This window comes from Heterodontus francisci, chromosome 7 (assembly GCF_036365525.1).
Source record: "Heterodontus francisci isolate sHetFra1 chromosome 7, sHetFra1.hap1, whole genome shotgun sequence".
Lineage (NCBI taxonomy): Eukaryota > Metazoa > Chordata > Chondrichthyes > Heterodontiformes > Heterodontidae > Heterodontus > Heterodontus francisci.
The window spans coordinates 136035981-136062714 of NC_090377.1; the positions used below are offsets into that span (position 1 = coordinate 136035981).

Consider the following 26734-nt stretch of genomic DNA (forward strand, 5'->3'; position numbering starts at 1 on the left):
ATGTGGTCTATATGGATTTCAGTAAGGCGTTTGATAAGGTTCCCCACGGTAGGCTATTGCAGAAAATACGGAAGTATGGGATTGAAGGTGATTTAGTGCTTTGGATCAGAAATTGGCTAGCTGAAAGAAGACAGAGGGTGGTGGTTGATGGCAAATGTTCATCCTGGAGTTTAGTTACTAGTGGTGTACCGCAAGGATCTGTTTTGGGGCCACTGCTGTTTGTCATTTTTATAAATGACCTGGATGAGGGTGTAGAAGGGTGGGTTAGTAAATTTGTGGATGACACGAAGGTCGGTGGAGTTGTGGATAGTGCCGAAGGATGTTGTAGGTTACAGAGGGACATAGATAGGCTGCAGAGCTGGGCTGAGAGATGGCAAATGGAGTTTAATGCGGAAAAGTGTGAGGTGATTCACTTTGGAAGGAGTAACAGGAATGCAGAGTACTGGGCTAATGGGAAGATTCTTGGTAGTGTAGATGAGCAGAGAGATCTTGGTGTCCAGGTACATAAATCCCTGAAAGTTGCCACCGAGGTTAATAGGGCTGTTAAGAAGGCATATGGTGTGTTAGCTTTTATTAGTAGGGGGATCGAGTTTCGGAGCCACGAGGTCATGCTGCAGCTGTACAAAACTCTGGTGCGGCCGCACCTGGAGTATTGCGTGCAGTTCTGGTCACCGCATTATAGGAAGGATGTGGAAGCTTTGGAAAGGGTGCAGAGGAGATTTACTAGGATGTTGCCTGGTATGGAGGGAAGGTCTTACGAGGAAAGACTGAGGGACTTGAGGTTGTTTTCGTTGGAGAGAAGGAGGAGGAGAGGTGACTTAATAGAGACATATAAGATAATCAGAGGGTTAGATAGGGTGGATAGTGAGAGTCTTTATCCTCGGATGGTGATGGCAAACATGAGGGGACATAGCTTTAAGTTGAGGGGTGATAGATATAGGACAGATGTTAGAGGTAGTTTCTTTACTCAGAGAGTAGTAGGGGCGTGGAACGCCCTGCCTGCAACAGTAGTAGACTCGCCAACATTAAGGGTATTTAAGTGGTCATTGGATAGACATATGGATGAAAATGGAATAGTGTAGGTCAGATGGTTTCACAGGTCGGCGCAACATCGAGGGCCGAAGGGCCTGTACTGCGCTGTAATGTTCTATGTTCTATGTTCTAAACCTGCCGTGGGGAGGGCATAAAATTCCACCCTGTGTAATTGTATGTGTGGATTATCATCCTCTGCCCTGTTGTAGGAGTGTGCATGTAAACTCTCGGCACCTTTAACACATTCCTTTATACTGAATGCTCTAGCCTTTGTCTATTTGTTTTCGTCTAGGAAGAAAACATAAAAACTGTACTAATGAACCCAAACATTGCATCAGTGCAGACGAACGAAGTGGGAACTAAGCAAGCAGACACAGTTTACTTCTTACCTGTGACCCCAGAGTTTGTGACTGATATTATTAAAACAGAAAAGCCTGATGGAATACTGCTGTCCATGGGGGGACAGACTGCCCTGAACTGCGGTGAGTTATTTTGCAGGGAATGGCACTGCTCTTTATTGAAGTTTGTGTTTTTTTTAAAGTCATTTTTATCTCTCTCCTCCCCTATGTTGGACTCTTTGTGGTCTGTGGCCTCTGCTGTTTGGTGCAACTGGCTACTCTACATGTGTAAGGGGGAGACGGTGGTGTATTGGCAGAGCGCTTGACTGTGAAGGGCCCATGCTGTTTCACCCAATCTTCTGTTGCACACTAGCAATTCTAGCCGAGGTCACTGTGACACGATGAACAAAGAACAAAGAACAGTACAGCACAGGAACAGGCCATTCGGCCCTCCAAGCCTGATCTTGATGCCTGCCTAAACTAACACCTTCTGCACTTCAGGGGCCCATATCCCTCTATTCCCTTCCTATTCATGTATTTGTCAAGATGTCTCTTAAACGTCGCTATCGTATCTGCTTCCACCACCTCCCCTGGCGCAAGTTCCAGGCACTCACCACCCTCTGTAAAACAAACATGCCTCGCACATCCCCTCTAAACTTTGCCCCTCTCACCTTAAACCTATGTCCCCTAGTAACTGACTCTTCCACCCTGGGAAAAAGCTTCTGACTATCCACTCTGTAACTTTGTAAACCTCTATCATGTCGCCCCTCCACCTCCGTCGTTCCAGTGAAAACAATCCGAGTTTTTCCAACCTCTCCTCATAGCTAATGCCCTCCAGACCAGGCAACATCCTGGTAAACCTCCTCTGTACCCTCTCCAAAGCCTCCACGTCCTTCTGGTAGTGTGGCGACCAGCATTGCACGCTGGCAGATGGTCCCTCCTCTCACCCAGGGTGGTTAGTGTAGAACTGCTGCCCAGCCGAGGTCGGTTGTGCCAATACAGACTTGCAATTTGAATACAGTAGCCAGCTGGCAATGCAAACACTGTGCTGCCTACTTTTTGAAGTAATTTTGGTATTGCAGAGTCCAGGTCCATCTGACAGCAGATGTTTTCTCTAAGATTCAGCCTTTAAAAACCTCTGCACTGAATGTTGTTTTCAAATATACAGTGTGGCATGTTGTAATGTAGGAAATGTAGCAGCCAAGTTGCACACAGCAGGCTGAATTTTATGTGCACTCCCCCCAACCCAGCTCCGGAAACAGGCTGGGAGGCAGGGACCCCCATAGAATTGTGACAGGAGTCAAGGGGTGGCGGGCCTGTCGCCTTCTTGTCACGCCGCAATTTCGTCAGGGTAGGATAGGCTGAAGACCTCATTGGATCCTCTCCCCCTGTACTCAATGACCGCCAATCCCCAGGGCCTGCCGGACTGGCCCTAGCGACTCCACCTCACCTACCTGGGGTCCAGGTTTCCAGCATTGGGCCTCTGCAGTACCGGCAATGGCCACTGCTCCTAGTGGCGCTGCCAATACCGCTGAGCTGCCGGCCCTGTGATTGGCCAGAAGCCCTTGGAGGTGGGATCCCCATCTTTAAAGGGACAGAATCCCGGCGCCGGGTTGTTAATTGCACGGTCGCCATAGAATTGCATCGGCGGGGGTAGGGGGGGCTCCAAATGGCCGAGATGGGATTTTCCCTACCTTTTTGACCAGCATCGGGTGCTCCGCCGGTGTCACAAAATTGAGCCCAGCCAGCTCCCACAAATAACAATGTGTTAATGGACCAGATGATCTGTATTTGTGATGTTGATTGAGGACAGGACACTGGGGATAACTCCCCTGCTCCTCTTCGAAATAGTGCCATGGGCTCTTTTACATCCACTGGTTTAACGCCTAATCTGAGAAATGATATCTCTGACAGTGCAGCACACCCTCAGTACTGTACTGGAGCATCAGGCTACATTGTTGGGCTCAAGTCCTGGAATGGAATATGAACCCAGAACCCTCTAATTCAGAGGCCAGAGTGCTACTGGCTGAGACACAATTGCCTACAATGAAATCCATTTGCTGTCGTTTTTCCCATTCACTTAATTCATCAACATCTCTGTAATTTTAAGCTTCCATCTACAGTGCTTACAATGCTGCCTATCTTTGGAAAATTTGGATATGTATCTTTCTATCCCATTATCGAAGTCATTAATAAATGTGGTGAATAGTTGGGACTCTAGCACAGATTCTTGTGGGACCCCACTAGTCACTTCCTGCCGATTTAAGTGCCTGCCCATTATCCCTACTCTCTATCTTCTGCCACTCAGCCAATTTCCTAACCAGGTCAATAATTTGCTTTCAATTCCATGAGCTTCAACTTCAGCTCACTGTCTCTCATATGGGACTTTATCAAATACTTTCTGGAAGTTCCTATAAATAACATCCATAGATATCGCCACAGGGGCGGCACAGTGGCGCAGTGGTTAGCACCGCAGCCTCACAGCTCCAGCGACCTGGGTTCAATTCTGGGTACTGCCTGTGTGGAGTTTGCAAGTTCTCCCTGTGTCTGCGTGGGTTTTCTCCGGGTGCTCCGGTTTCCTCCCACATGCCAAAGACTTGCAGGTTGATAGGTAAATTGGCCATTAGCAATTGCCCCTAGTGTAGGTAGGTGGTAGGGAAATATAGGGACAGGTGGGGATGTGGTAGGAATATGGGATTAGTGTAGGATTAGTATAAATGGGTGGCTGATGGTCGGCACAGACTCGGTGGGCCGAAGGGCCTGTTTCAGTGCTGTATCTCTAAACTAAAAATATTCCCAGAAAGTTAGCAAATGGATGTGAAAAGCAGAGGAAGTGAAGGCTGGAAAATAGACAGCAAAAGATTTTGGTAGTGCTTAATGGTAAATACTTCAGTGCAAGGAGTCCTGTGAATAAGGCAGATAAGCTGAGGGCACAGATAGATGTGTGGAAGGATGATATCATTGTTGTTACTAAAACATGGCTTAATGAAGGGCAGAAATCATAGTTTAATATTCCTGATTACAGGGTTTTCAATGAGATAAAGGGGTTTATAAAAGTGGGCCGGGGGGGCGGGGGTGGTGTTGCAATATTGGTTAAAGAAATAATCCCAGCTGTGAGGAGGGATGATATGCAAGAAGGGTCATCAAATGAGGTCAAATGGGTTGAACTGAAGAACCAGGAAAGGGCAGTCACATTGCTGAGAGTGTATGAGAGACCCCCAAACGGTCAGAGGGAGATAGAAAAGCAAATATGTAGGTACATTGCTGAGAAGTGCAAACACATTAGGGCAGTAATAGTAGGGGTTTAACTGCGATAAATGCAGTGTAAAAGTATTGAGAGCGCAGAATTCTTAAAGTGCATTCAGGAGAACTTTTCTTTAGCAAATACACAACAGGCCCAACAAGAGAAGGGGTGGTTCTGGGCTTAGTCCGAGGGACTGAAGCTGGGCAGGTGGAAGGTGTATCACTGGTAGAAGGTTTGGTGGTAGTGATCATAATTTAAATAAATTTAGCATATTTATGGAAAAGGACGTGAATATAGGAGTTATGATCAGTAAGTTCGCAGATGACACGAAAATTGGTGATGTTAGAAATAGTGAGGAGGAAAGACTTAGATTACGGGGAAATATAGATGGGCTGGTAAGATGGGCGGAGCTGTGGCAAATGGAATTTAATCCTGAAAAGTGTGACGTAATGCATTTTGGGAGGACTAACAAGGCAAGGGAAAATACAACGGATGGTAGGACCCTAGGAAGTACAGAACGTCAGAAGGACCTTGGTGTACTTGTCCATAGATCACTGAAGGCAGCAGCACAGGTAGATAAGGTGGTTAGGAAGGCATATGGGATACTTGCCTTTATTAGCCAAGGCATAGAATATAAGAGCAGGGAGGTTATGATGGAGCTGTATAAAACGCTAGTTAGGCCACAGCTGGAGTACTGTGTACAGTTCTGGTCGCCACACTATAGGAAGGATGTGATTGCACTGGAGAGGGTGCAGAGGAGATTCACCAGGATGTTGCCTGGGCTGGAGCATTTCAGCTATGAAGAGAGACTGAAAGGCACTGTCTGAAGAGGTGGTGGAGGCAGGAACCCTCACAACATTTAAGAAGTATTTAGATGAGCACTTGAAACGCCATAGCATACAAGGCTACGGGCCAAGTGCAGGAATATGGGATTAGAATAGTTGGATGCTGTATGGCCGGCACAGACACGATGGGCCGAAGGGCCTGTTTCTGTGCTGCATAACTCTATGACAGAGATAGACCAGGGGTAAAAGTTCTCAGTTCGAGAAAGGCCAATTTTACTAAGCTGAGATGTAATTTAGTAAAAGTGGTCCAGAAACAGCTATTTGATGGTAAATCAGTATCAGGGCAGAGGAAGGGATTCAAGGAAGAGATAGAGACGGTTCAGAATAAATATGTTCCCACAAAGAAAAAGGGTGGCACTCCCAAATTTGCCCCCCCCCCCCGGATTTCAAGAAGCATACATAAGACAAAAAAGGGAAACTTATGTCAGATGCCAAGAATTCAATACAGAAGGCATGGAGGAGTATCGAAAGTGCAGGGGTGAAATTGAAGTTAGGAAAGCAAAGAGAGGTCATGAAAAATGTAAAATCAAGTAGAACCCAAAGATATTTTGTGAATACATCAAGAGTAAGAGGATAACTAAAGAAAGAGTAAGTTCTGTTAGAGACCAAAAAGGTGTAGGCGGAAGACTTGGGCTTCGCTCTAATGAAAACTTTGGGTTGGATTTTGCTGAGGAGGTGGGTTAGAAGGTTGGCAAGCAGGCAAATTCTTGCAGCAGCACCACATGCTGTTTTCCTGACATGTTGGCACCTCAGTGTGATTTTTCTGGAGGCGTCTTGTTGGGGAGGATGGCCACCCTCCCGGTAGTGGCGGGCAGGCAATTAGCCCAATTAATTGGGGGCAGGTTGAGGATGCCACTGGGTTTTTTCCAGCATCAGGCCAGCCCCTTCCCGCTGAGTCGGGAGGCTGGCGGCAGTTCAGAGGCAGCCTCCTTACGGCAGGCTGTAGGGCCATCGGAGCATTATCTCACTGACCCATGGAGGGGCTGCAAAAATGCAAAGGCTGTGACCTTGGCTATAACCCTTCCTGTCGAGGGGTTTCCCCTCCACACTGATGGCCCTACGAGCTGTGGGCCCTCCACATTATAACATATGAATGCTTCTGAGGGCACCTCCTCCATTTTGGGGTGCCTTTGCACTCTCCTACCTGATTCAGCAGTGTCCACCATTGCTGCAGGCTCTTCTATTGGGCCTACCACCTCGGAACCTGCATGCCGTCCTTAATTGGATGGCGAATGTGGAGGTGGCCTGTTAATTGGCTACCTCCCAGAAAACTCCAACTGTTGGTGCACCTCTGACCCAGACAGGGGTTGGGATCTGGAAATGCTCCTGATGTAGGGGTCCCGCGATGTCAGGAAAATTCAGCCCTTTGTGCCTGCCTTCACAAAAGAGGGTGATGATGCAGACATTGTAATGAAGGAGGAGGAGTGTGAAATATTGGATGGGATAAACACAGTGCAAGAGGAAATATTAAACAGTTTAGCATCTTTGAAAGTGGATAAATCACCAGGCCTGGATGAAATGTATCCTAGGCTGTTAAGAGAAGCAAGGGAGGAAATGGCAGACGCTCTGACCATCATTTTCCAATCCTCCCTGGCTACAGGCTTGGTGCCGGAGGACTGGAGGACAGCTAACGTTGTACCATAGTTTAACAAGAGAGAAAGGGAAGTCCCTGAAGATGGTGTGTTTAAAGTGGTCTACATGGATTTTAAAAGGCTTTTCACAAGGTCCCACAGGATAGACTGGTCAGAAAAGTAAACGTCCACAGGATCCAAGGGAACGTGGCAAGTTGAATGCAAAATTAACTCTGTGGCAGGAAGCAAAGGGTAATGATTGACCAGTGCTTTTGTGACTGAAAAGCTGTTTCCAGACGGGTAAGGCAGGGCTCAGTGTTAGGTCCCTTGCTTTTCGTGATATATATCAATGATTTAGACTTAAGCGTAAGGAGTTTAAGAAGTTTGCAGATGATACAAATAATGGCTTTGTAGTTGTAGAGGAAGAGAGCTGCAGATTGCAGGTCAGGTGGGCATAAAAGTGGTAAATACATTTCATTTGGGAAAAGTGTGAGGTAATGCATTTGGGAAGGGCAAACAAGACAATAAATGGTGAGAATATTGAGAAATGTAGAGGAATAGAGGGACCTTGGTGTACATGTCCAAAGATCCCTGAAAGTGGCACAATAGGTAGATAAGGTGGTTAAGAAGACATATGGGATACTTTCATTTATTAGCAGAGGCATCAAACATAAAGGCAGGGAGGTTATGCTAGAACTACATAAAACACTAGTGAGGCCGCAGCTAGAGTACTGCGTGCAGTTCTAATCCCCACATTACAGGAAGTATGTGATTGCTGTAGAGAGGGTGCAGGAGAGAGTTACAAGGATGTTGCCAGGACTGGAGAATTTTAGCTATGCAGTCGGATTGAATGGGCTGGGGTTGTTTTCTTTGGAACCAAGGAGGCTGAGGAGAGATTTGATAGAGGTGTATAAAATTCTGATGGAACTAGATAGAGTGGATGGGAAGGACCCATTTCCCTTAGCAGAGAGATAAATAACCAGGGGGCATAGATTGGGAGGATTAGAGGGGAATTGAGGAGAAATCTTTTTCATCGAGTGGGTGGTGGAGGTCAGGAATTCACTACCTGAAAGGGTGGTAGAGGCAGAAACGCATTTAAAAAATACTTGGATATGCACTTGAAGTGACATAACCAATAGGGCTGTCAACCCTACACACCATGAGCTGGAAAGTGGAATTAGGCTGTATAGCTGATTTTCAGCCAGCACAGACAAGATGGGCCAACTGGCCCCTTTCTATGCTTGTAATGTCTATAGTTCTGTGATTCCTTTGTCCACTACTTTAGCCACTTCTTCTGTCAAATTTGTCAGGCGTGACCTTCCCTTTTACAAATCCATGCTGGCTCCCTCTGATTAGCTGAAAATGTTCAAGGTGTCCCTATACTTAATTATAGACTCTACCAATTTCCTGACAACACATGTTTGGCTAACTGTCCAAAATTCCCTGGTTTATCTCTCACCCTTTTTAAACAGTACACAGCACAACAGCCAGTGCACAACACAATAGAAGCTGTTCATCCAACTATTCCAATTGGCCTGTTTAATAGAAGTCAGGTGATTGTTCTGTTTGCTCACGCACCTTCCGCAAATCTCAGCATTTCATTCCTCTGGGACTCTTCTCTCTTACCTGTTCACGCGCAGTCTCTCAGCTAACTGCATGGCTGGGAGACCTGGACCAGGGAAACCCATTAAAGATCTCCCTTTCTGGTGGGCTTCCCTTCTTGTGCTTTACATACCTCTCAAATATTTGGGCTACGGTCTCATCATAATTCCATGCACACAACTGACTGGAATGTGCGTCAGTTGTTTTACTTGCTGCACTACCAGACTGGTTGGATTAAAATCCAAAATTAGGACGAATGCAGAGTAATAAATCATAGTTTGTGAGCAGAGGGTGTATGGATGTTTTGTGCAGTATGTTACACACCTCTAACATTATTTATAGAGTAATGACTGTGAGTGACTGCAAGGTGGGGCGGGCTTCCTCTGAGCAGTCAGAGTGGATCTTGAGTAGTTCTGGGTATTGAGATTAACTGTTAAATTGACTTGTTTTATTTGCGGCAGGTGTGGAGCTATATAAGCAGGGAGTGCTGGAGAAGTATGGTGTCCATGTGCTGGGAACTCCCGTCACCTCCATCATGGCTACTGAGGATAGGCAGCTGTTTGCGGATAAACTGCTGGAAATCAATGAGAAAATAGCTCCGAGCTTTGCAGTAGAGTCGGTGAGACACAGGCAGAGATGTTGCTCCATCATTCGCTCTTGTTTCCTCATTCCTGTTTGTTTGTCATTTTCCTCTCCTTAATCTGTTGTGCTGATGGTCTCCTGGGGAAAGCTCCCTGACCTCTGTTGGTATCTTTATTTATTTTTTTATTTAGAGATACAGCACTGAAACAGGCCCTTCGGCCCACCGAGTCTGTGCCGACCAACAACCACCCATTTATACTAACCCTACAGTAATCCCATATTTCCTAACACCTAGGGGCAATTTACAACAGCCAATTTACCTATCACCTGCAAGTCTTTGGATGTGGGAGGAAACCGGAGCACCCGGAGAAAACCCACGCAGACACAGGGAGAACTTGCAAACTCCGCGCAGGCAGTACCCAGAATCGAACCAGGGTCCCTGGAGCTGTGAGGCAGCAGTGCTAACCACTGCGCCACTGTGCCGCACAAACTTGCTTGGGAAAGAGTTGGTTGATGGCTTTACCCTCTGTTTGTTTTCTCTCCCACCTTGTAGTGAGTTATCTATCCACAACTCAGTGTCTCCCCTACAGTCTCACACACTCCCTTTGAACCAAAAAGCTATTCCTCAGTCACTGAGTTAGTGACAGTGCTCCTGGCGGACAGGGGCCAGTGGCCCTGTCCCTGGCGGAAACGGACTAGTGGAGATGCTGATCAAGGTGTCATAATCCCCCAGTGGAGGGAGTGTCTCTGCATTTCAGATGGGATGTGGTATCGCTGACACATTGAAATGTGCAGCAGATTCACTATCTTGGGTGGGCTGCTGTCCTGCATGAACCAAATCATTTAGCTGCCAGCAAGTGTGCATTAGTGGCCAACGAATACCTCACTGAAGTCTGAGCAGATGTGCAAGCCCAAATCCTGCAAGGGGTGCTCTTTTCTATTTTTCTGGAACTTACCTGCAGTATAAGTGGGAAAGTTCAGCAGCAACAAGTACAATGTAAAATGATATCGCTTGCATGGTATAATGTGTACTTGTGCTGCCTATTTAGTGAAATAATAATGTGTCACTATAAAGATATAAACAGCCCACATGCAGATAATGCAACCAAAGACACTTGTTTCTCAGACCATCTGGCTGGCTGTAAATAACAGTGCAATCAGCCAAGTGGTTCTAAAAACAATCCTGTTGAGTTCCTTGGTTTTAGATTGACCTGATTCCCCAGTTACAGAATCTGAAGCAATTTCCTTCTAACAGTTAAGGAACTTGAAAAGGTGTTTTATATCTAAAGCTTATACTTTGGAACCCCCTGTCCTTTCCGAGAGAAAGGCCCATCAGTAGAACTGTAGGAATCAGTGAGTCTCCATTGATAATGGGCCAGAAGGTTCTGATTTCAAGACCGAGTATGTGAACAAGATTGACAGTTGAGTGCAGCACTGAGGGAGTGCTACATTGTCGCAGGTGCCATCCATTGGGGCTGAGATGTGTAATCCTCCACTTAAGGTAAATGTTAAGATCCCACGATACTGTTGAAGGAAGTTCTCCCATAACCAACACCACCACAAACAGATGAACTGCTTGTTATGTCTCATTGCTGTTTATGGGACTGTGATGTGTGCAAAGTGGCTTCTGTTTCTGAATGCAGTTCACAAGGTGCTGGCTGTGTGTGAAGCAGTTTGAGGCCTGATGAAGCAACAATTTCTTTCTGTGTCGGCTGCACATAGTAGCAAAAGTTGAAGTGCTTGAATGGTGGAAGGCTTGATTTTGGAGTGAGGCTGATGGTGTTTATGTTTGACAAGTTGTATTTGAGGAGTGAAGTCGTCTGTTCGAGACTCTACTAATGACTCTTTAAATCTGCAGCTGGAGGACGCCTTCCAGGCAGCAGAGAAGATTGGATATCCTGTCATGGTGCGGTCAGCTTACGCGCTCGGTGGCCTTGGCTCAGGTCTGTGCAACGACAAAGAAAAACTCAATGAAATTGCTGGTAAAGTAAGTGACATTTCCTAACCTGCGTGTTGACCAATGAGAAGCTGTGTTGCGAGGCTGCCGGTGAACGCTCGGTGTTGTGAGGCTGCCAGTGAATGCTGTCGTCTGACAGCTGTTTGCTCAGGCTGATTTTGACTGGGTGTTTCAACCCATGCTCAGCCTGACTGTTATATCCGTCATCACCTCTGTTTATTAGGAAATTTCTTTTAAAATGGTAAAACTTGTTAGCAATCCTAGGCTGTTGTTGAAACGCAGGTCAGAGGAGTTTTGATAAAACTAACTTCAGTTTGTTGTATTAACTATTACAGTACCATCAATTTCAGAGTTGTCAATTATAGAGTCTTTACCGCACCGTTTCTATCAGGCAGAGACTGCTGTGCTTACACACTCAGTATGGGTAATATTAAAAACTACATCATTTGAAGACCTATTTATTTTGCTGGCCTAAATGTATATTTTATTATTCAATTTGATAGCCTCCCAAAAAAAGCTAGAAGCAATTCTTTCACCAATTAAGCTGGGCCTTTGTTAAAGACATCATGCCCTGTAAATAGTAACTCACATTTTCTGCCTAATTAACCCAATGGGCTGTTTCTTTAATGATGTAATCTGTTGCAAAGACTTAACAGCTACTTTCGGGCTAAGTAGCAAACTCAGGCAACACCTAGTCAGAGACGTTAAACATCCTTTGGGTATTCTAATGATTCCTTACATGTGTCAATATTCTCCGCTGACGCCTAGAGCTGAGCAATGCTCCTTCCACTTGCAATACTGTCTTACTAGAAGTCTTAATAGGGTGTTCACTTGCTAAATGTTATAGCACCCATATCACACTGACACGAACGTGCCCATTGTAAGAGGTGAGGGTTGTATTTAAATTTTTCTATTGTATTACATAATTGCTTGCATTGAGGTTAATAAGATTCCACCAATTTAGTAACATAGTAGCTAAGTTACTGACTAATAGGCCAGGACTAATGATCTGGAGTCATGAGTTCAAATCTCATAACGGCATTTAAATTTAGTTCATTAAATAAATCTGGAGTAAAAAAAAAGAATCTGTAATGGTGACCATGAAACTACTGGTGTCTTGTAAAAACCCATTTGGTTCACTCATGTCCTTTAGGGAAGGAAATCTGCCGACCTTACCTGGTCTGGCCTACATGTAACTCCAGACCCACAGCAGTGTGGTTGACTCTTGGTGAATGTGGTGAAGGGCCAAATGCTGAGAATCATTGCAAGGAGTCAGCACCTTTGGTGTAGGGAGGGTGTTGGGATTTCTTTTTGATATACCTTAATAGCTAATGATTTGACATTACCTCATATTAGTGGCAGTGACTAAATTTTATTCAGCACAGGAAAGACATGATGCCTTACTGTATCTGAGCAGTAGTTTACAAGGTATAATTGAGAGTTATATTACCCTGCTTATACCTTGTGTAAAAGTCACAGTAACAAGTGCCTGCATCCCTTGACCTGAACCCTTGGCTTGTCCCCTGAATGTCTCTTGAAATCTTCTACACCTTCTTGTCTGTTTGGCCCCTCTTTTTATATCCCTTTTTATAATACAGAACCACTAAATTTCATAGACCAATCATTGACCTACAGCCATCACCTTATTGTCTAATTATAGGGATAGCATGTACACTAAGCCCTGGCTTTGTTCATCTTTCAGTCTAATTATCCCCAACATAACCCAAAAGCGAAATACAGCAAATTCTGAAAATCTGAAATAAAAACAAAATGCTGGAAATACTCAGCAGGTCAGGCAGCATCTGTGGAGAGAGAAACAGAGTTAAGGTTTTGAGTCAAATATGAGTTGTCTTCTGAGTATTTCCGGCACTTCCTGTTTTTATTTTCAGATTTCCAGCATTTTGCTTTTGTTGTGTTTCATCCCGCAATTACAGGTTTGTCTGCTCTCTTCAAAACAATGTGCTGTACATTGAATAGACATGTTTCTGTTTGTCTCTTAAGCCTACAAATACTAATAGGGTGATGTACAGTACTGCTGGGAAAATGTGTATTGCATGAATGTAACATATCACAAACATACGAGCGTGTCAGAATGGTTTCCTGCAGCCTGATCAATTGCCCAGCACCAGTTCAACTCCAGTAAATGTATTTCATCTGTCGAATGCCACCTGTCCCATTCAGGCTCAGCGTCTGTACGTACTGAGGGAAATGCAACTTTTTAGTGTTTACGATAACCATCATTTGAAAACATTGCTGAACCCAGAAATGGCCTTTGTACCATGACAATTATTTGTATGTTACTGACTGGGCTTGTTGGTGAAAATTGTCCGCTGTGGAGTGAGATCTTGGTGTTGTGAGAAGGAAAGATGACCAGAGTTTTGAACAAGGCTGTAGAATTGCTGTGCGACAGGTGTTGTGATAGATTGGGTTCACTGACTCTCAGTGCTCAGCATAGCAGGCAATCTCAAAATACATACTGAGAAACGGACAGGCGAGAAACATGAGTCCAAATATTTACAACATTCTGTTCAAACAGTGGGGGTGGGGGGGGGGAGGGCATGGGCTGTTTTTGGAGTAAGATTTACATAGCCTGTTTACAAAGGCCATTTAACTGCGGAGAACATCACAGCCAATTGGATTTCTGTTTGCAAACTTCTTTCCAACTCTTTGCCAGTGGAGCTCTTTTTGATTATATAGTAAAGACCTGCACTTTGGTATCGAGGGCGTCATTTCAAAATTTGAAGATGACACGAAACGTAGAGGACTGTAACAGACTTCAGGAGGACGTAGACAGATTGGTGAAATAGGCAGACACGTGGCAGATTGCATTCAATGCAGGGAAGTGTGAAGTGATGAAAGAGGAGAGGCAATATAAACTGTGTGGTACAATTTTAAAGGGGGCACGGTCAGAGAAACCTAGGCGTGCATGTACACAAATCCTAGGTGGCAGGCCAAGTTGATCAGGCTGTTTTTATGAAATAAAATGCATATGGAGTCTTTGTCTTTGTATATAGCGGCATAAGAGTCCAAAAGCAAGGGACTTATACTAAACCTTTATTAGTCATTGGTTAGGCCTCAACTGGAGTGTTGTGGCCAATTTCAAGCTTCAGGAAGGATGTTAAGGCCTTAGAGAGGGTGCAGAAGAGATTTACCAGACTGGTACGACAGATGAAGGACGTGAAACTGGAGTTCTCCTTTGAGCAGGAAAGGTAAAGAGGAGATTTAATGGAGGTGCTCAAAGTTATGAAGGGTTTTGTTAGAGCAAATAAGGAGGAACTGTTTCCACTGAGTTAGTAACCGAAGGATACAAATTTAACCTAAAATAAAAACAAGAAACGCTGGAAATACTCAGCAAGTCTGGCAGCATCTGTGGAGAGCGAAGCAGAGTTAACGTTTCAGGTCAGTGACCCTTCTTCAGAACTGGCAAATATTAGAAATGTGAAAGGTTTTAAGCAAGTAAAGCAGGGGTGGGGCAAGAGATAACAAAGGAGAAGGTGTAGGTAGGACAAGGTCACAGAATAGCTGACCAGAAGGTCATGGAGCAAAGGCAAACAATATGTTAATGGTGTGTTGAAAGACAAAGCATTAATACAGATAGGGTGTTAATGGACTGAAAACTGAACATATGCAAGTACGAACATGAAAAAAAAAGTGGGCAAGCAAACTGAAAAAACTAAGATAAAATAAAATAAACACACCAAAAAAAGGAAAAATAACTAAAAATAAAAGTATAATGGGGGGCCTGTCATGCTCTGAAATTAGTGAACTCAATGTTCAGTCCAGCAGGCTGTAGTGTGCCTAATCGGTAAGTGAGATACTGTTCCTCAAGCTTGCGTTGATGTTCGCTGTAACACTGCAGCAATCCCAGGATAGAGATGTGAGCATGAGAGCAGGGTGAGTGTTGAAATGGAAAGCAAATGGAAGCTCAGGGTCATGCTTTTGGACTGAGCAGAGGTGTTCTGCAAAGTGGTCACCCAGTTTGCGTTTGGTCTCCCCAATGTAGAGGAGACCACATTCTGAGCAGCGAATACAGTATACTACATTGAAAGAAGTACAAGTAAATTGCTGCTTCACCTGACAGGAGTGTTTGGGGCTTTGGATAGTGAGGAGAGAGGAGGTAAATGGTATTACACCTCCTGCATTGCAGGGGAAGGGGCCGTGGGAAGGGGATGAGGTGGTGGGGGTAATGGAGGGAACGATACCTTTGGAATGCTGACAGGGGAAGGGAGGGGAAGATGCGTTTGGTAGTGGCATCACGCTGGAGGTGGCGGAAATGGCGGAGGATGATCCTTTGGATATGGAGGCTGATGGGGTGGAAAGTGAGGACAAGGGGAACCCTGTCACGGTTCTGGGAGGGAGGGGAAGGGGTGAGGGTAGAGGTGTGGGAAATGGGCCGGACACGGTTGAAGGCCCTGTGAACCACAGTGGGGGGGAATCCTCGGTTGAGGAAAAAGGAAGACATATCAGAAGCACTGCCATGGAAGGTAGCATCATCAGAGCAGATGCGTCGGAGACGGAGAAACTGGGAGAATGGAATGGAGTCCTTACAGGAGGCAGGGTGTGAAGAAGTGTAGTCGAGGTAGCTGTGGGAGTCGGTGGGCTTATAATGGATATTAGTAGACAACCTATCCCCAGAGATGGAGACAGAGAAGTCGAGGAAGGGAAGGGAGGTGTCGGCGATGACCATGTGAAGGTGAGAGAAGGGAGCAAATTAGAAGCAAAGTTGATAAGGTTTTCCAGTTCGGGGCGGGAGCAGAAAACGGCACCGATACAGTCATCAATATACCGGAAAAAGAGTTGGGGGAGGGGGCCTAAGTAGGACTGGAACAAGGAATGTTCGACATATCCCACAAAAAGACAGGCATAACTAGGACCCATGCGGGTACCCATAGTGACACCTTTTATTTGAAGGAAGTGAGTGGAGTTGATGGAGAAGTTGTTCAATGTGAGAACCAGTTCAGCCAGGCGGAGGAGGGTGGTGGTGGATCGGGACTGGTTGGGCCTCTGTTCAAGGAAGAAGCGGAGAGCCCTCAAACCATCCTGGTGGGGGATGGAGGTGTAGAGAGATTGGACGTCCATAGTGAAGAGGAGGCGGTTGGGGCCAGGAAGCTGGAAATTGTCAAAATGACGTAGGGCGTCAGAAGAGTCACAGATGTAGGTGGGAAGAGACTGGACCAGGACAGAAAAGATAGAGTCAAGATAGGAAGAAATAAGTTCAGTGGGGCAGGAGCAGGCTGATACAAAGGGTCTGCCGGGACAGTCCCGTTTGTGGATTTTGGGAAGGAGGTAGAAGCGGGCTGTCCGGTGTTGCGGGACTATGAGGTTTGAAGCTGTAGAGGGAAGATCTCCAGAGGAGATGAGGTCAGTCACAGTCCTGTGGACAGTTGCTTAATGTTCGGTGGTGGGGTCATGGTCCGGGGGAGGTAGGAAGAAGTGTCTGAAAGTTGGCGCTGAGCCTCTACAAGGTAGAGGTCAGTACGCCATACAACAACAGCACCACCCTTGTCTGCAGGTTTGATGACCATCTCGGGGTTAGACCTGAGAGAACAGAATGCCTCAAGTTCAGAGGGGCACAGGTTCGAGTGAGTGAGGGAGGCAGAGAAATTGAGATGACCAATGTCTCGCTGACAGTTTTCAATGAAAAGATCAAGAACGAGTAAGAGGCCAGGGGGAGGGGTCCAGGTAGAGGGAGAATGCTGGAGGCGCGTGAATGGGTCTGCTGGTCAGGGGGAGGACTCCTGGTCAAAGAAGTGAGCCCGGAGGCGGAGGCGAAGGAAGAAGAGCTCAACATCATGCCGAGTGCGAAATTCATTGAGGTGGGGGCGTAAGGGGATAAAACTGAGATCTTTGCTGAGTACAGAACGCTCAGCGTCAGAGAAGGGGAGGTCAGAGGGTATAGTGAATACACGGCAAGGGGTCAGATCAGAAGGGGTCGGGTCAGAGGGAAGTGAAGGGAAGAAGGATCTGGAGGGGCATTAGACCCTATCAGCTGCTGGAGCTTTTGTTCCTTAACACCTGAAAGGAAGAAAAAAAGTTTTTTGTTAATGCGTCGGATGAGATGAAGGATGAAATGAAACTGCGGAGTAGAACAGCTTTGAGATGAGGTGAGGCGGTGCTTCTGGAGAGAAATGTAACAAATTTTACAAATTTAACCTAATTTGCAAAAGAGCCAGAGGCAAGATGGGAATATCTTTATGCAATGAGGTATGATCTTGGGGATAGGGTGTGAGCAAATTCAACAGTAACTTTCAAAAGGGAATAAATAGTTGGAGGAGAAAAATTTGCAGAGCTTTGGGAAAGAGTAGGGAAGTGGGATTAATTGGATAACTCTTCCACAGAGCTGACCCAGGCACAATGGATCAAATGGCCACCTTCTATGATTCTAGAGGAGGCCAGTGTATAACTATACAGAATAGGAGCCAACCTGGTTTACTTTTTATTTTTGTCCAGGTGTACTGATGCCAAGTGAGGTTGTCCTTGGATTAAAATAATTACCAATGTAACTTGTTCTTGGTTACTTCTATGTGGACTGAGTCTTGATCGCTATTTAAATTGCTCTTGGTCTTCACTGTCTCAAAGCTCCTCCTTGTCTGATTGGGAACCTTCCCATTCCCAATTGTTGCTCTCATCTAACCATGGTGCATATACACACGTAATATTTCCTTTTCCCCCAATTTCCCCATGTTTCACAGGCCTGTCTCTTACTGAGGTGCAGTATTGTAGTGACTGGCAGCTCTTTGGTATCTCACCCAAGCGTTCATTCTCCATGAGCAAGCGAGCAAGAGTGTACTAGCAGGCTACTCAAACATAAAGGCCATTCCTGCCAAAGTCGGACCTCTCTTGACTGTCACTACAACACAGCATCCATGTGCACTTTCCAGTAAAGTTGACTGGACAGTGCACATTGCACATGAGCCTAGCCTAGTACCCACTTGCCCCCGCCATCCCAAGTCTTGGGGGCCATGAGGCACACCCCCTGTTGTCTATACATTGTCCTGCCTGGGTGATTTTTCTTTCTTGCTGAAGATAATTGTGGAGTGCAAGCTGAGATAAGGATCGTCAGGTGGGGGGGAGCAGGGATCCCCTGCTGTGTGTGACACAGTGCTATATCATGCAATGCCTTCACCCAACCCTTTCTCATCCAAGATATTCCTTTATATTTTCTGCTTCCCCAGTATGCCTCCTAATGTCATGTATTGATGTCTGATTGGAGGATGTGGAAGGCCAACCTCTGCCAATGCAGGGAGCTGTGCGTTGCAGTGATTGATTGATTCTGTCTTTGATAGCAGCCTAATTTAGCGCTGGACCTCGTGTAGCACTTGACATCTTGTTCTGCGTCTAACACCACTTCATTCACCACTACCAGCTGTTTGACCGCTCTGTGCTTTGGTCAGTCTTTTAAAGGTGCATCCTAGCCTGGGCCTGGCCGTGTACTTATGACACTTGTTGCTCCTGTATTGGTTTCAGCGCTACAGTAGCATCTGCTTATAAAAAAAAAAGAAGTACAAACAGTCTGCCCAGAGGACGTTTGCTCTTGCTTTGCCTGGGTTTTGCAAGATGTGTGTGGGGCCTCACTACAGTTAATGCACCACAAACCCAGCAGACAGCAGCTGAAGATTAGAAACCAGGACAGTTGTCTCTCTCTCAGATGCTGACTGAGCTATTTTCCAATATTTTTGTTGGCTCCCACACCTTTTGCTTTTATATAGAATTGCATGGGAATGGCAGTACAGAAAGGGCAATTAGGCATATTCAGCCCATGTTGGTGTTTATGCTGCATATTCCAATCCCACGTGTCCCACCGTGTTTCCACATCCCTTTATTCCCCTATCCTTTAACCACCTATTTAACCTATTCATAAATGTTGGCATGGTCTCTGCTTCAATCACTAACTCATGCCACAACCTTTAACAGTGTTGGTATTTAAAGGAAACAGTATCATAGAGTACAGGAGGAGGCCATCAGCTCATTGTGCCTGTGCCTGTGCCTGTGCCAGCTCTTCAGTACAGCTATCCCCAATTAATCCCACTCTCCTACTCTTCCGCACAATTACTCCTACAAATTTTCTTTCTCCAAGTATTTATCCAATTCACTTTTGAAAATTACTACTGAACTCACTTCCAACACCCTTCCAGGGAATGCATTCCAGTTCATCATAACTCGCTGCATAAATACAGTTTTTCTCATCTCTTCATGGAATCATAGAATCATATAAATCATAGAAATTTGCAGCATGAAGGTCCATTTGGCCCATCATGTCCATGCTGGCTATGAAGGAGCCATCCAGCCTAATACTACTTTCCAGCTCTTGGTCTGTAGCCCTGTAGGTTACTGCACTTCAAGTGCATATCCAAACCCTTTATAAATGTTATGAGGGTTTCTGCCTCCACCATCCTTTCAGGCAGTGAGTTCCAGATCTGGCTGAAAAGACTTCCCCTTGAATCCCCTCTAAACCTTTGACCTCTTACCCATATCTATGCCCCCTGATTATGGACCCCTCAACCAAGGGGAATAGGGCCTTCCACCCACTCTATCTAGATCCCTCATAATTTTACACACTTCAATTAGGTCTCCCCTCAGCCTCCTCTGTTCCAAAGCAAACAACCCTGGCCTATCCAATCTTTCCTCATAACTAAAATTCTCCAGTCCGGGCAACATCTTCATAAATCTCCTCCGCACCCTCCCTAGTACAATCACTTCTTTCCTATAGTGCTGTGACCAGAACTGCACACAGTACTCCAACTGTGGCCTAACTAGTATTTTATGCAGTTCCAGCATAACCTCCCAGCTCTATATTCTATGCCTCAATTAATAAGGGCAATATCTTGTTTGCCTTTTTGACCACCTTATTCTGGGGGCATGCACTCCAAGGTTTCTCTGTCCCTCTACACTTCTCAGTATCCTGCTCTTTATTGTGTATTGCCCTGACTTGTTAACCTTATCCATAAACATTTCCTCACACTTCTCCGCATTGAACTCCGTTTGCCACTGTTCTGCCCACCTGACTTGTCCATTGATATCTTCCTGCAGTCTGCAGCTTTCATCTTCATTATCAGCCACACAGTCAATTTTTATATCGTCTGCAAACTTCTTAATCATACCCCTACATTCAAGTCCAAATCATTGATAAATACCACAAAAAGCAAGGGATCTAGTACTGAGCCCTGCAGAACCCCACTGGAAACAGCCTTCCAGTCACCCATCAACCATCACCCTTTGCTTCCTGCCTCTGAGCCAATTTTGGATCCGAATTGCCACTTCGCCTTGGATCCCTGGTCTTTCGCTTTTGTGAGGGACCTTTATCAAAAGCCTTGCTAAAATCCATATAGACTACATCAACCCTCCTTGTTATCTCCTCCTCCCTGATTGCAATATCTGTATTGTCCCTCACTTTTGTGATAACAGATGCCAAGTATTCATTAAGATTCATACCCACGTCCTCCTCCTCCACACGCAGGTTACTCTTATGGTCCCCAGTAGGCCCTACTCTTTTTTATTTTAGTTATCTTCTTGCTCTTTATGTAACCATTAAAAATCTTTGGATTTTCCTTGATTTTATTTGCCTGTATTTTTCATGCCCTGTTTTTGCTTTCCTAATTTCCTTTTTAATTTCACCTTTGTTTCTTTTGCCAATTACCTTAAATCTGCGTCCTCTAGTTACTGACCCTTCTGCCAGTGGAAATAGTTTATCTCTATTTATTCTATCAAAATCCTTCATAATATTGACCACAATTAAATCTCCTAACCTTCTCTGCTCTGAGGAAAAGCTTCAGCTTCTTCACATTACTGAAGTCCCTGAACGCTAATGCGATTCTAGTGAATCTCCTCTGCACCTTTGACATCCTTCTTAAAGTGTGATGCCCAGAATTGAACACAGTACTCCAGCTGAGGCCTAATCTGTGATTTATAACAGTTTAGTACAAATTCCTTCCTTTCGTACTCTCTGCCTCTCTTTATAAAGCAGGGATCCCATCTGCTTTTCAGTTGTCTTCTCAACTTGTCCTGCCACCTTCAAAGATTTATGTATGTGAAACCCGAGGTCTCTCTGTGCCTGATCCATTTAATATTGTCCCTCTTCATTCTTCCTCGTAAAATGCATCACTTCTCTGTGTTAAATTTTGTCTGCCATGGGTCTGCCTATTTCACTAATCAGTTTTTGTCCTCCTGAAGTCTGATACTACCCTTCTCACTTTTCCAAGGTTTGTGTCATCTGCAAACTTTGAAATTATACCCAAGTCCAGGTCAAAATTGCAGTGGTCCTAATAACAACCCCTGGCGGACAGCACTGTATACCTCCCTCAGTCTGAAAAACAACCTTTCACCACTACTCTCTGCTTTTTGCCCCTTAGCCAATTTTGCATCCACGCTGTTACTCATGGGGTTTAAATTTGCTAACAAGTCTATTATGTGGTACTTTATCAAACACATTTTGAAAGTCCATGCATACATCATCCACACTATCCTCATCAACTCTCCAATGCTCTGTAAAAGAACTCAAGCAAGTTAGTTAGACACTATTTTCCTTTTACAACTCAATGCTAGCTGCCATTTATTAAACCATATATTTCGACGTGACAATTTTGTCCCAGATTAGTGTGCCTCAAAGTTTCCCCACCACCAGCGTTTGCACTGACTGGCCTGTAGTTGCCGGGTTTCTTCCTCCCCCCTTTTTTAAACTGGGTGTAATATTTGCAACCTTCCATTTCTCTGGTACCACTGCCATACATAAGGAGGACTGAAAGATTGTGGCGCGAGTCTCTGCTATTTCTACCTGTACTTCCCTCAGGACCATCCCACCTGGACTATATGATTGTCGCCTTGGATCTATGCCCCCTCATTCTAGATCATCTACTCTTCCTATCCCTTTACAATTTTAAACACCTCTATCAAATCACTCTTTTGTTTCCTATTCTAACTAAAACAGCCCCATTTCTTTCAAGCTTTTCTGAGAGTTTATATTTCTTCAGACCAGGCAGCATCCTAGTGACTTGTGCTGTGCCTTCTCTACTGCCTTAACATTCTTCCTATGGAGTGGAGCCCAAAACTGCAAACTGTATTCCAACTGTGGTCTTTCCAAGGCTTTATTCAGATTCACCACGACTTCTGAACTCTTGTATCCTCAGACATATTCAAATCTTAGATGGTCTGTACTGGGTGCAGTTTAAAAGTTCTCCTCATTTGTGGTTTTGAAGGATGGTGCTATGTTTCTAACGGTTGTTAATTTCTCTCTAGGCCTTGGCTATGACCAATCAAATTCTTGTGGAGCAATCACTGCTGGGCTGGAAGGAGGTGGAGTATGAGGTGGTGCGCGATGCAGCTGATAACTGTGTCACTGTGTGTAACATGGAGAACTTTGACCCCTTGGGAATTCATACAGGTAAAACTCTGAGAGGATAAGTGGCTGTTCTATAATCTTGTGTTGGATTTGAGAATCTTAACTCTGTCAGGACCTCAAACTGTGGAGCTCCCATTGCATTCACCTGTAAAGCTGACTAACTACTGCTCTCCCATTTGTTTTTTCATTCACTCATTTTTTTTTGATCCTCGCTGATCTCCAGACTGCAGTCTGCAATCTGTTTTCTGTTGGTTTTCAGTACAATCTGCAAATAGTTTGATGCTTTCAGCAGCAGCAGCAGCAGGAGTCTGATGTGTGCTGTCTTTCTTTGTTATAGTTTTCCCTCTTGTTAAGGTGGTGACTGGCAGCAGATTGGCAGGTTAGGATTTGTAGAAAATTCATATTGGAGTGTGAAAGCTGGTTTCAAGTTTTTCTTTTGCCTCCTCCCTAACACAAAGGTCAATGGTGGTGGCCCCTACCTGACATCCCAGCTCTGATTAGCTAACACAGCACACAAACCTGGAACCACTTCTGTGCTGTGTGGCTCGGTACAACACATGGTGATGCCCGTTACCCGGGGTGCTACACAGCCTCGGGTGATACCCTTTACCAGCTTGGCCATCAGCAAGGTCCTGCTTTGTTTTCAGAGGTTAATTATTTCATTTAGCTGCAGAACTTTAACTGGTCACAGTTGGACTGTAATACTGACAATATGGTATGTTAAAATAAGAGAGATGGAAGCTGTCAGCAAAGAGATGGGTTCTGCTGCTCCTTTGCAGTCGGGGCAAGCTCTGTGATGTTGGACAGCTGTCCCCCCAGTCTCTATCTCAGGCAAGATCAGTGCAGTGAGGGATGCGATAGAATTTGTGCATAAGCAACTTGCCCTGACCCAGATGTGAGATGGTGGGGGTTGAGAAGTTCAAGAATCAGTTGAAAACTAAAGCTAAAGCTTAACTGTCCCTTTTGAGACCCCATTGTTAAATGCAGTGACTGGGGCAGTCCTGGCCCACACAGGCTGTAATACTCTCAGTGCCTATTGCTTCATTCTGGTGCCGTCTTTAAATGGATCGAACTGCTGCCAGACTGAAGCATTAATCCCCTTTTGGAAAGATGAGTTTTGCAGCTGGTCCCTGAAACCAAGTTCACATTGTAGACTCATACTTGCAAGTACAAAGCTTTTCTTTTAAATAGAGAGGCCAAGTTGAAGGGCTGAAATGCAGAGCTCCGAACTGCACTCAAATTGAAGAGTGGGAGAGAAGATTAAGGGAATACCAAGCTCAGGTTGGCGATTTGATGAAGAGGACTGAGGGAAGTGAGAAGTTCTCTGAGAAGGAATGAATGAGAGTGAATGTGTCTGTGCAGTTGGGTTAAATAAATATGTTTCAGACACTGTTCACATGTGCTGCTTGTCCTATGGTTCTCATTCTGTGTCTCCTGTACCTTGAATCTTGTGCTTTAGGTGACTCAGTTGTTGTAGCCCCAAGTCAGACCTTGTCCAACGAAGAGTACCATATGCTGCGTGAAACTGCTATCAAGGTAGTGCGTCATTTGAACATTATAGGAGAGTGCAATATTCAGTATGCCCTGCACCCCTTGTCCCTGGAATACTGCATCATCGAAGTCAACGCCCGGCTGTCCCGCAGCTCAGCATTGGCCTCCAAGGCCACTGGGTAAGGAGGGGTGAAGTGGAGGGGGGAGGCAGGGTTGCACTTAATGTAAACACACTTAAAAACAACAACTTATATTTATATAGCACATTTAACATAATAAAATGTCACAAGGCACAAGGACCATTATAAAACAAAATATGGCACCGAGCGACAAAAGGAGATATTAGGTCGGATGACCAAAAGCGTGGTCAAAGAGGTAGGTTTTAAGGAGCCTCTTTAAGGAGGAAAGTGAGGTGGAGAGGCAGAGAGGTGTGGGGAGGGTATTCCACTGCTTGGGCCCAGGCAACTGAAGGCGCGAGCACCAGTAGTAGAGTGATTATAATCAGGGATACACAAGAGGCCAGAATTAGAGGAACGCAGATCTATCAAAGGGTTGTGGGGCTGGAGGACATTACAGAGATAGGGAGGGGGCGAGGCCATGGAGGGATTTGAAAACAAGGTTGAGAATTTTAAAATCAAGACATTGCTTGACTGGGAGCTAGTGTAGGTCAGTGAGCACAGGGGTGATAGGGGAATGGGAATTGGTGTAAGTTGAGTCACAGGCAGCAGAGTTTTGGATGACCTCAAGTTTACGAAGAGTAGAATGTGGGAGACCAACCAGGAGTGCATTTGAATAGTCAAGTCTAGAGGTAATGAAAGCAAGAATGAGGGTTTCAGCAGCAGATGAGCTGAGACAGGGGCGAAATCGGGCAATGTTACAGAGGTGGAAATAGGCGGTCGTAGTGATGGTGCGAATATAAGGTCGAAAGCTCACCTTGGGGTCAAGATGAGCCCAACAGTGGAGGATTTGAGAGAAGTGGTGATGAGGTAGAGCTGAAAAAAATAAAAATATTGCAGATAAGAAAAACAAGAAATGCTGGAACCACTCAGCAGGTCTGGCAGCATCTGTGGAAAGAGAAGCAGAGTTAACGTTTCGGGTCAGTGACCCTTCTTCGGAACTCTTTCTGCTTCTCTTTCCACAGATGCTGCCAGACCTGCTGAGTGGTTCCAGCATTTCTTGTTTTTATTTCAGATTTCCAGCATCTGCAGTATTTTCCTTTTATAAAAATATTGCAGATGCTGGAAATATGAAATAAAAACAAAGTGCTGGAAATACTCAGTAGGTCTGGCAGCATCTGTGGAGAGAGAAACAGAGTTAACATTTCAGGACTGTGACCTTTCATCTGTTTTATTATAGGTAGAGCTGAAGGTTGTCAGCATGCATGCGAAAACTAACACAATGCTTTCAGATGATGTCGCCAAGGGGCGGCATGTAAATGAGAAATAGTTGGGGGCCAAGGATAGATCCGTGGGGGATAACAGAGGTAACAATGTGGGGGCACGAAGAGAAACCATTGCAGGTGATTTTCTGTCTACCAATAGATGGATAAGAATGGAACCCGGTGATAGCAGTCTTACCCAGCTGAATGACAGTGGAGAGGTGTTGGAGGAGGATGGTGTGGTCAACCGTGTCAAACACTGCAGACAGGTCGAGAAGGACAAGGAAGGAAAGCTTACCTTTGTCACAGTCACATAGGATGTCATTTGTAACTTTGATAAGAGCTGTTTCGGTACTGTGACAGGGGTGGAAACCTGATTGGAAAGATTCAAACAGAGTTCTGGGAAAGATAGGAATGGATTTGGGAGGCGACAACACATTCAAGGACTTTGGAGAGAAAAGGGAGGTTGGAGATGGGGAAGTAGTTTGCAAGAACAGTGTTTTTTTTTGAGGAGAGCAGAGATGATGGCAGATTTAAAGGAGAGGGGGACAACACCCGAAGAGAGAGAATGGTTTACAATATCAGCTAACATGGGGACCAGGAGGGGAAGTTGGGTGATCAGCAGTTTGATGGGAACAGGATTGAGGGGACAGGAAGTGGGTCACATGAACAAGATGAGCTCAGAGAGGGCATGAGGATAGCTAGGAGAGAAACTAGAGAAATCTGCGAGTTCAGGGCTAGACAGTGGGGAACTTTAGAGGAAGTTTGGCCCAGTGGGCTAGTGGAAGAGAGGGACGTGGCAGAGGCAGCTGATCAGATGGTCTCGATCTCAGTGACAAAGAGGTCCATGAGCTCTTCACACTTATTCTTGGAGGTGAGGGTGGACAAGACAGGGAGAGGGGTTTAAAAAGATGGTTTGCAGTAGAGAAAAGAAACCGGGGGTTATCGTTGCATTCCAAGATGAACCTGGATTAGTGAGCAGTTTTAGCAGACGGGAGCAGAACCTGATACTTTTGAAGTGATCCAGCCAGATCTGGCAGTTGTCCGCCATATCCTTTCGAGTCTGTATCCCTTGGACTTAAGGAAGTGGAGAGGAGGGCTGTACCAGTGGAACAGTCAGGATGAGAGAGACTAATTTTTTTTATTGGGGACTAGGGCATCAAAGGTGGAGGTGAGGGTACGGTTGAGCAAATCAGTAGCTGCAGAAATGTTCTGGCAACCGGAGGGCCAGAGGCTAGACAGTTGCAAATTTTGAAAGTGCAGTTGTAAGTAAATCGAGGGATTGCTTTTTCCAGGGACAGATACAGAATGAGGTAGGGTTGGGGCTTGGAACGGGGTTGTGCGTAGAGTGTGATACAA

At 45.3% G+C, this 26734-nt stretch overlaps 1 protein-coding gene across 1 annotated transcript in view; it reads left to right on the top strand.

The window, feature by feature from the left end:
• The window catches only part of cps1 (carbamoyl-phosphate synthase 1, mitochondrial), a 260110-nt gene that overhangs the window by 100200 nt on the left and 133176 nt on the right, over window positions 1-26734 (top strand). Inside the window, exons 14-18 of the mRNA XM_068036228.1 lie at window positions 1325-1514; window positions 9094-9251; window positions 11073-11201; window positions 22404-22548; window positions 23966-24176. Of these exons, the coding sequence (XP_067892329.1) occupies window positions 1325-1514; window positions 9094-9251; window positions 11073-11201; window positions 22404-22548; window positions 23966-24176 (833 nt within the window). The remainder of the gene's footprint in view (window positions 1-1324; window positions 1515-9093; window positions 9252-11072; window positions 11202-22403; window positions 22549-23965; window positions 24177-26734) is intronic.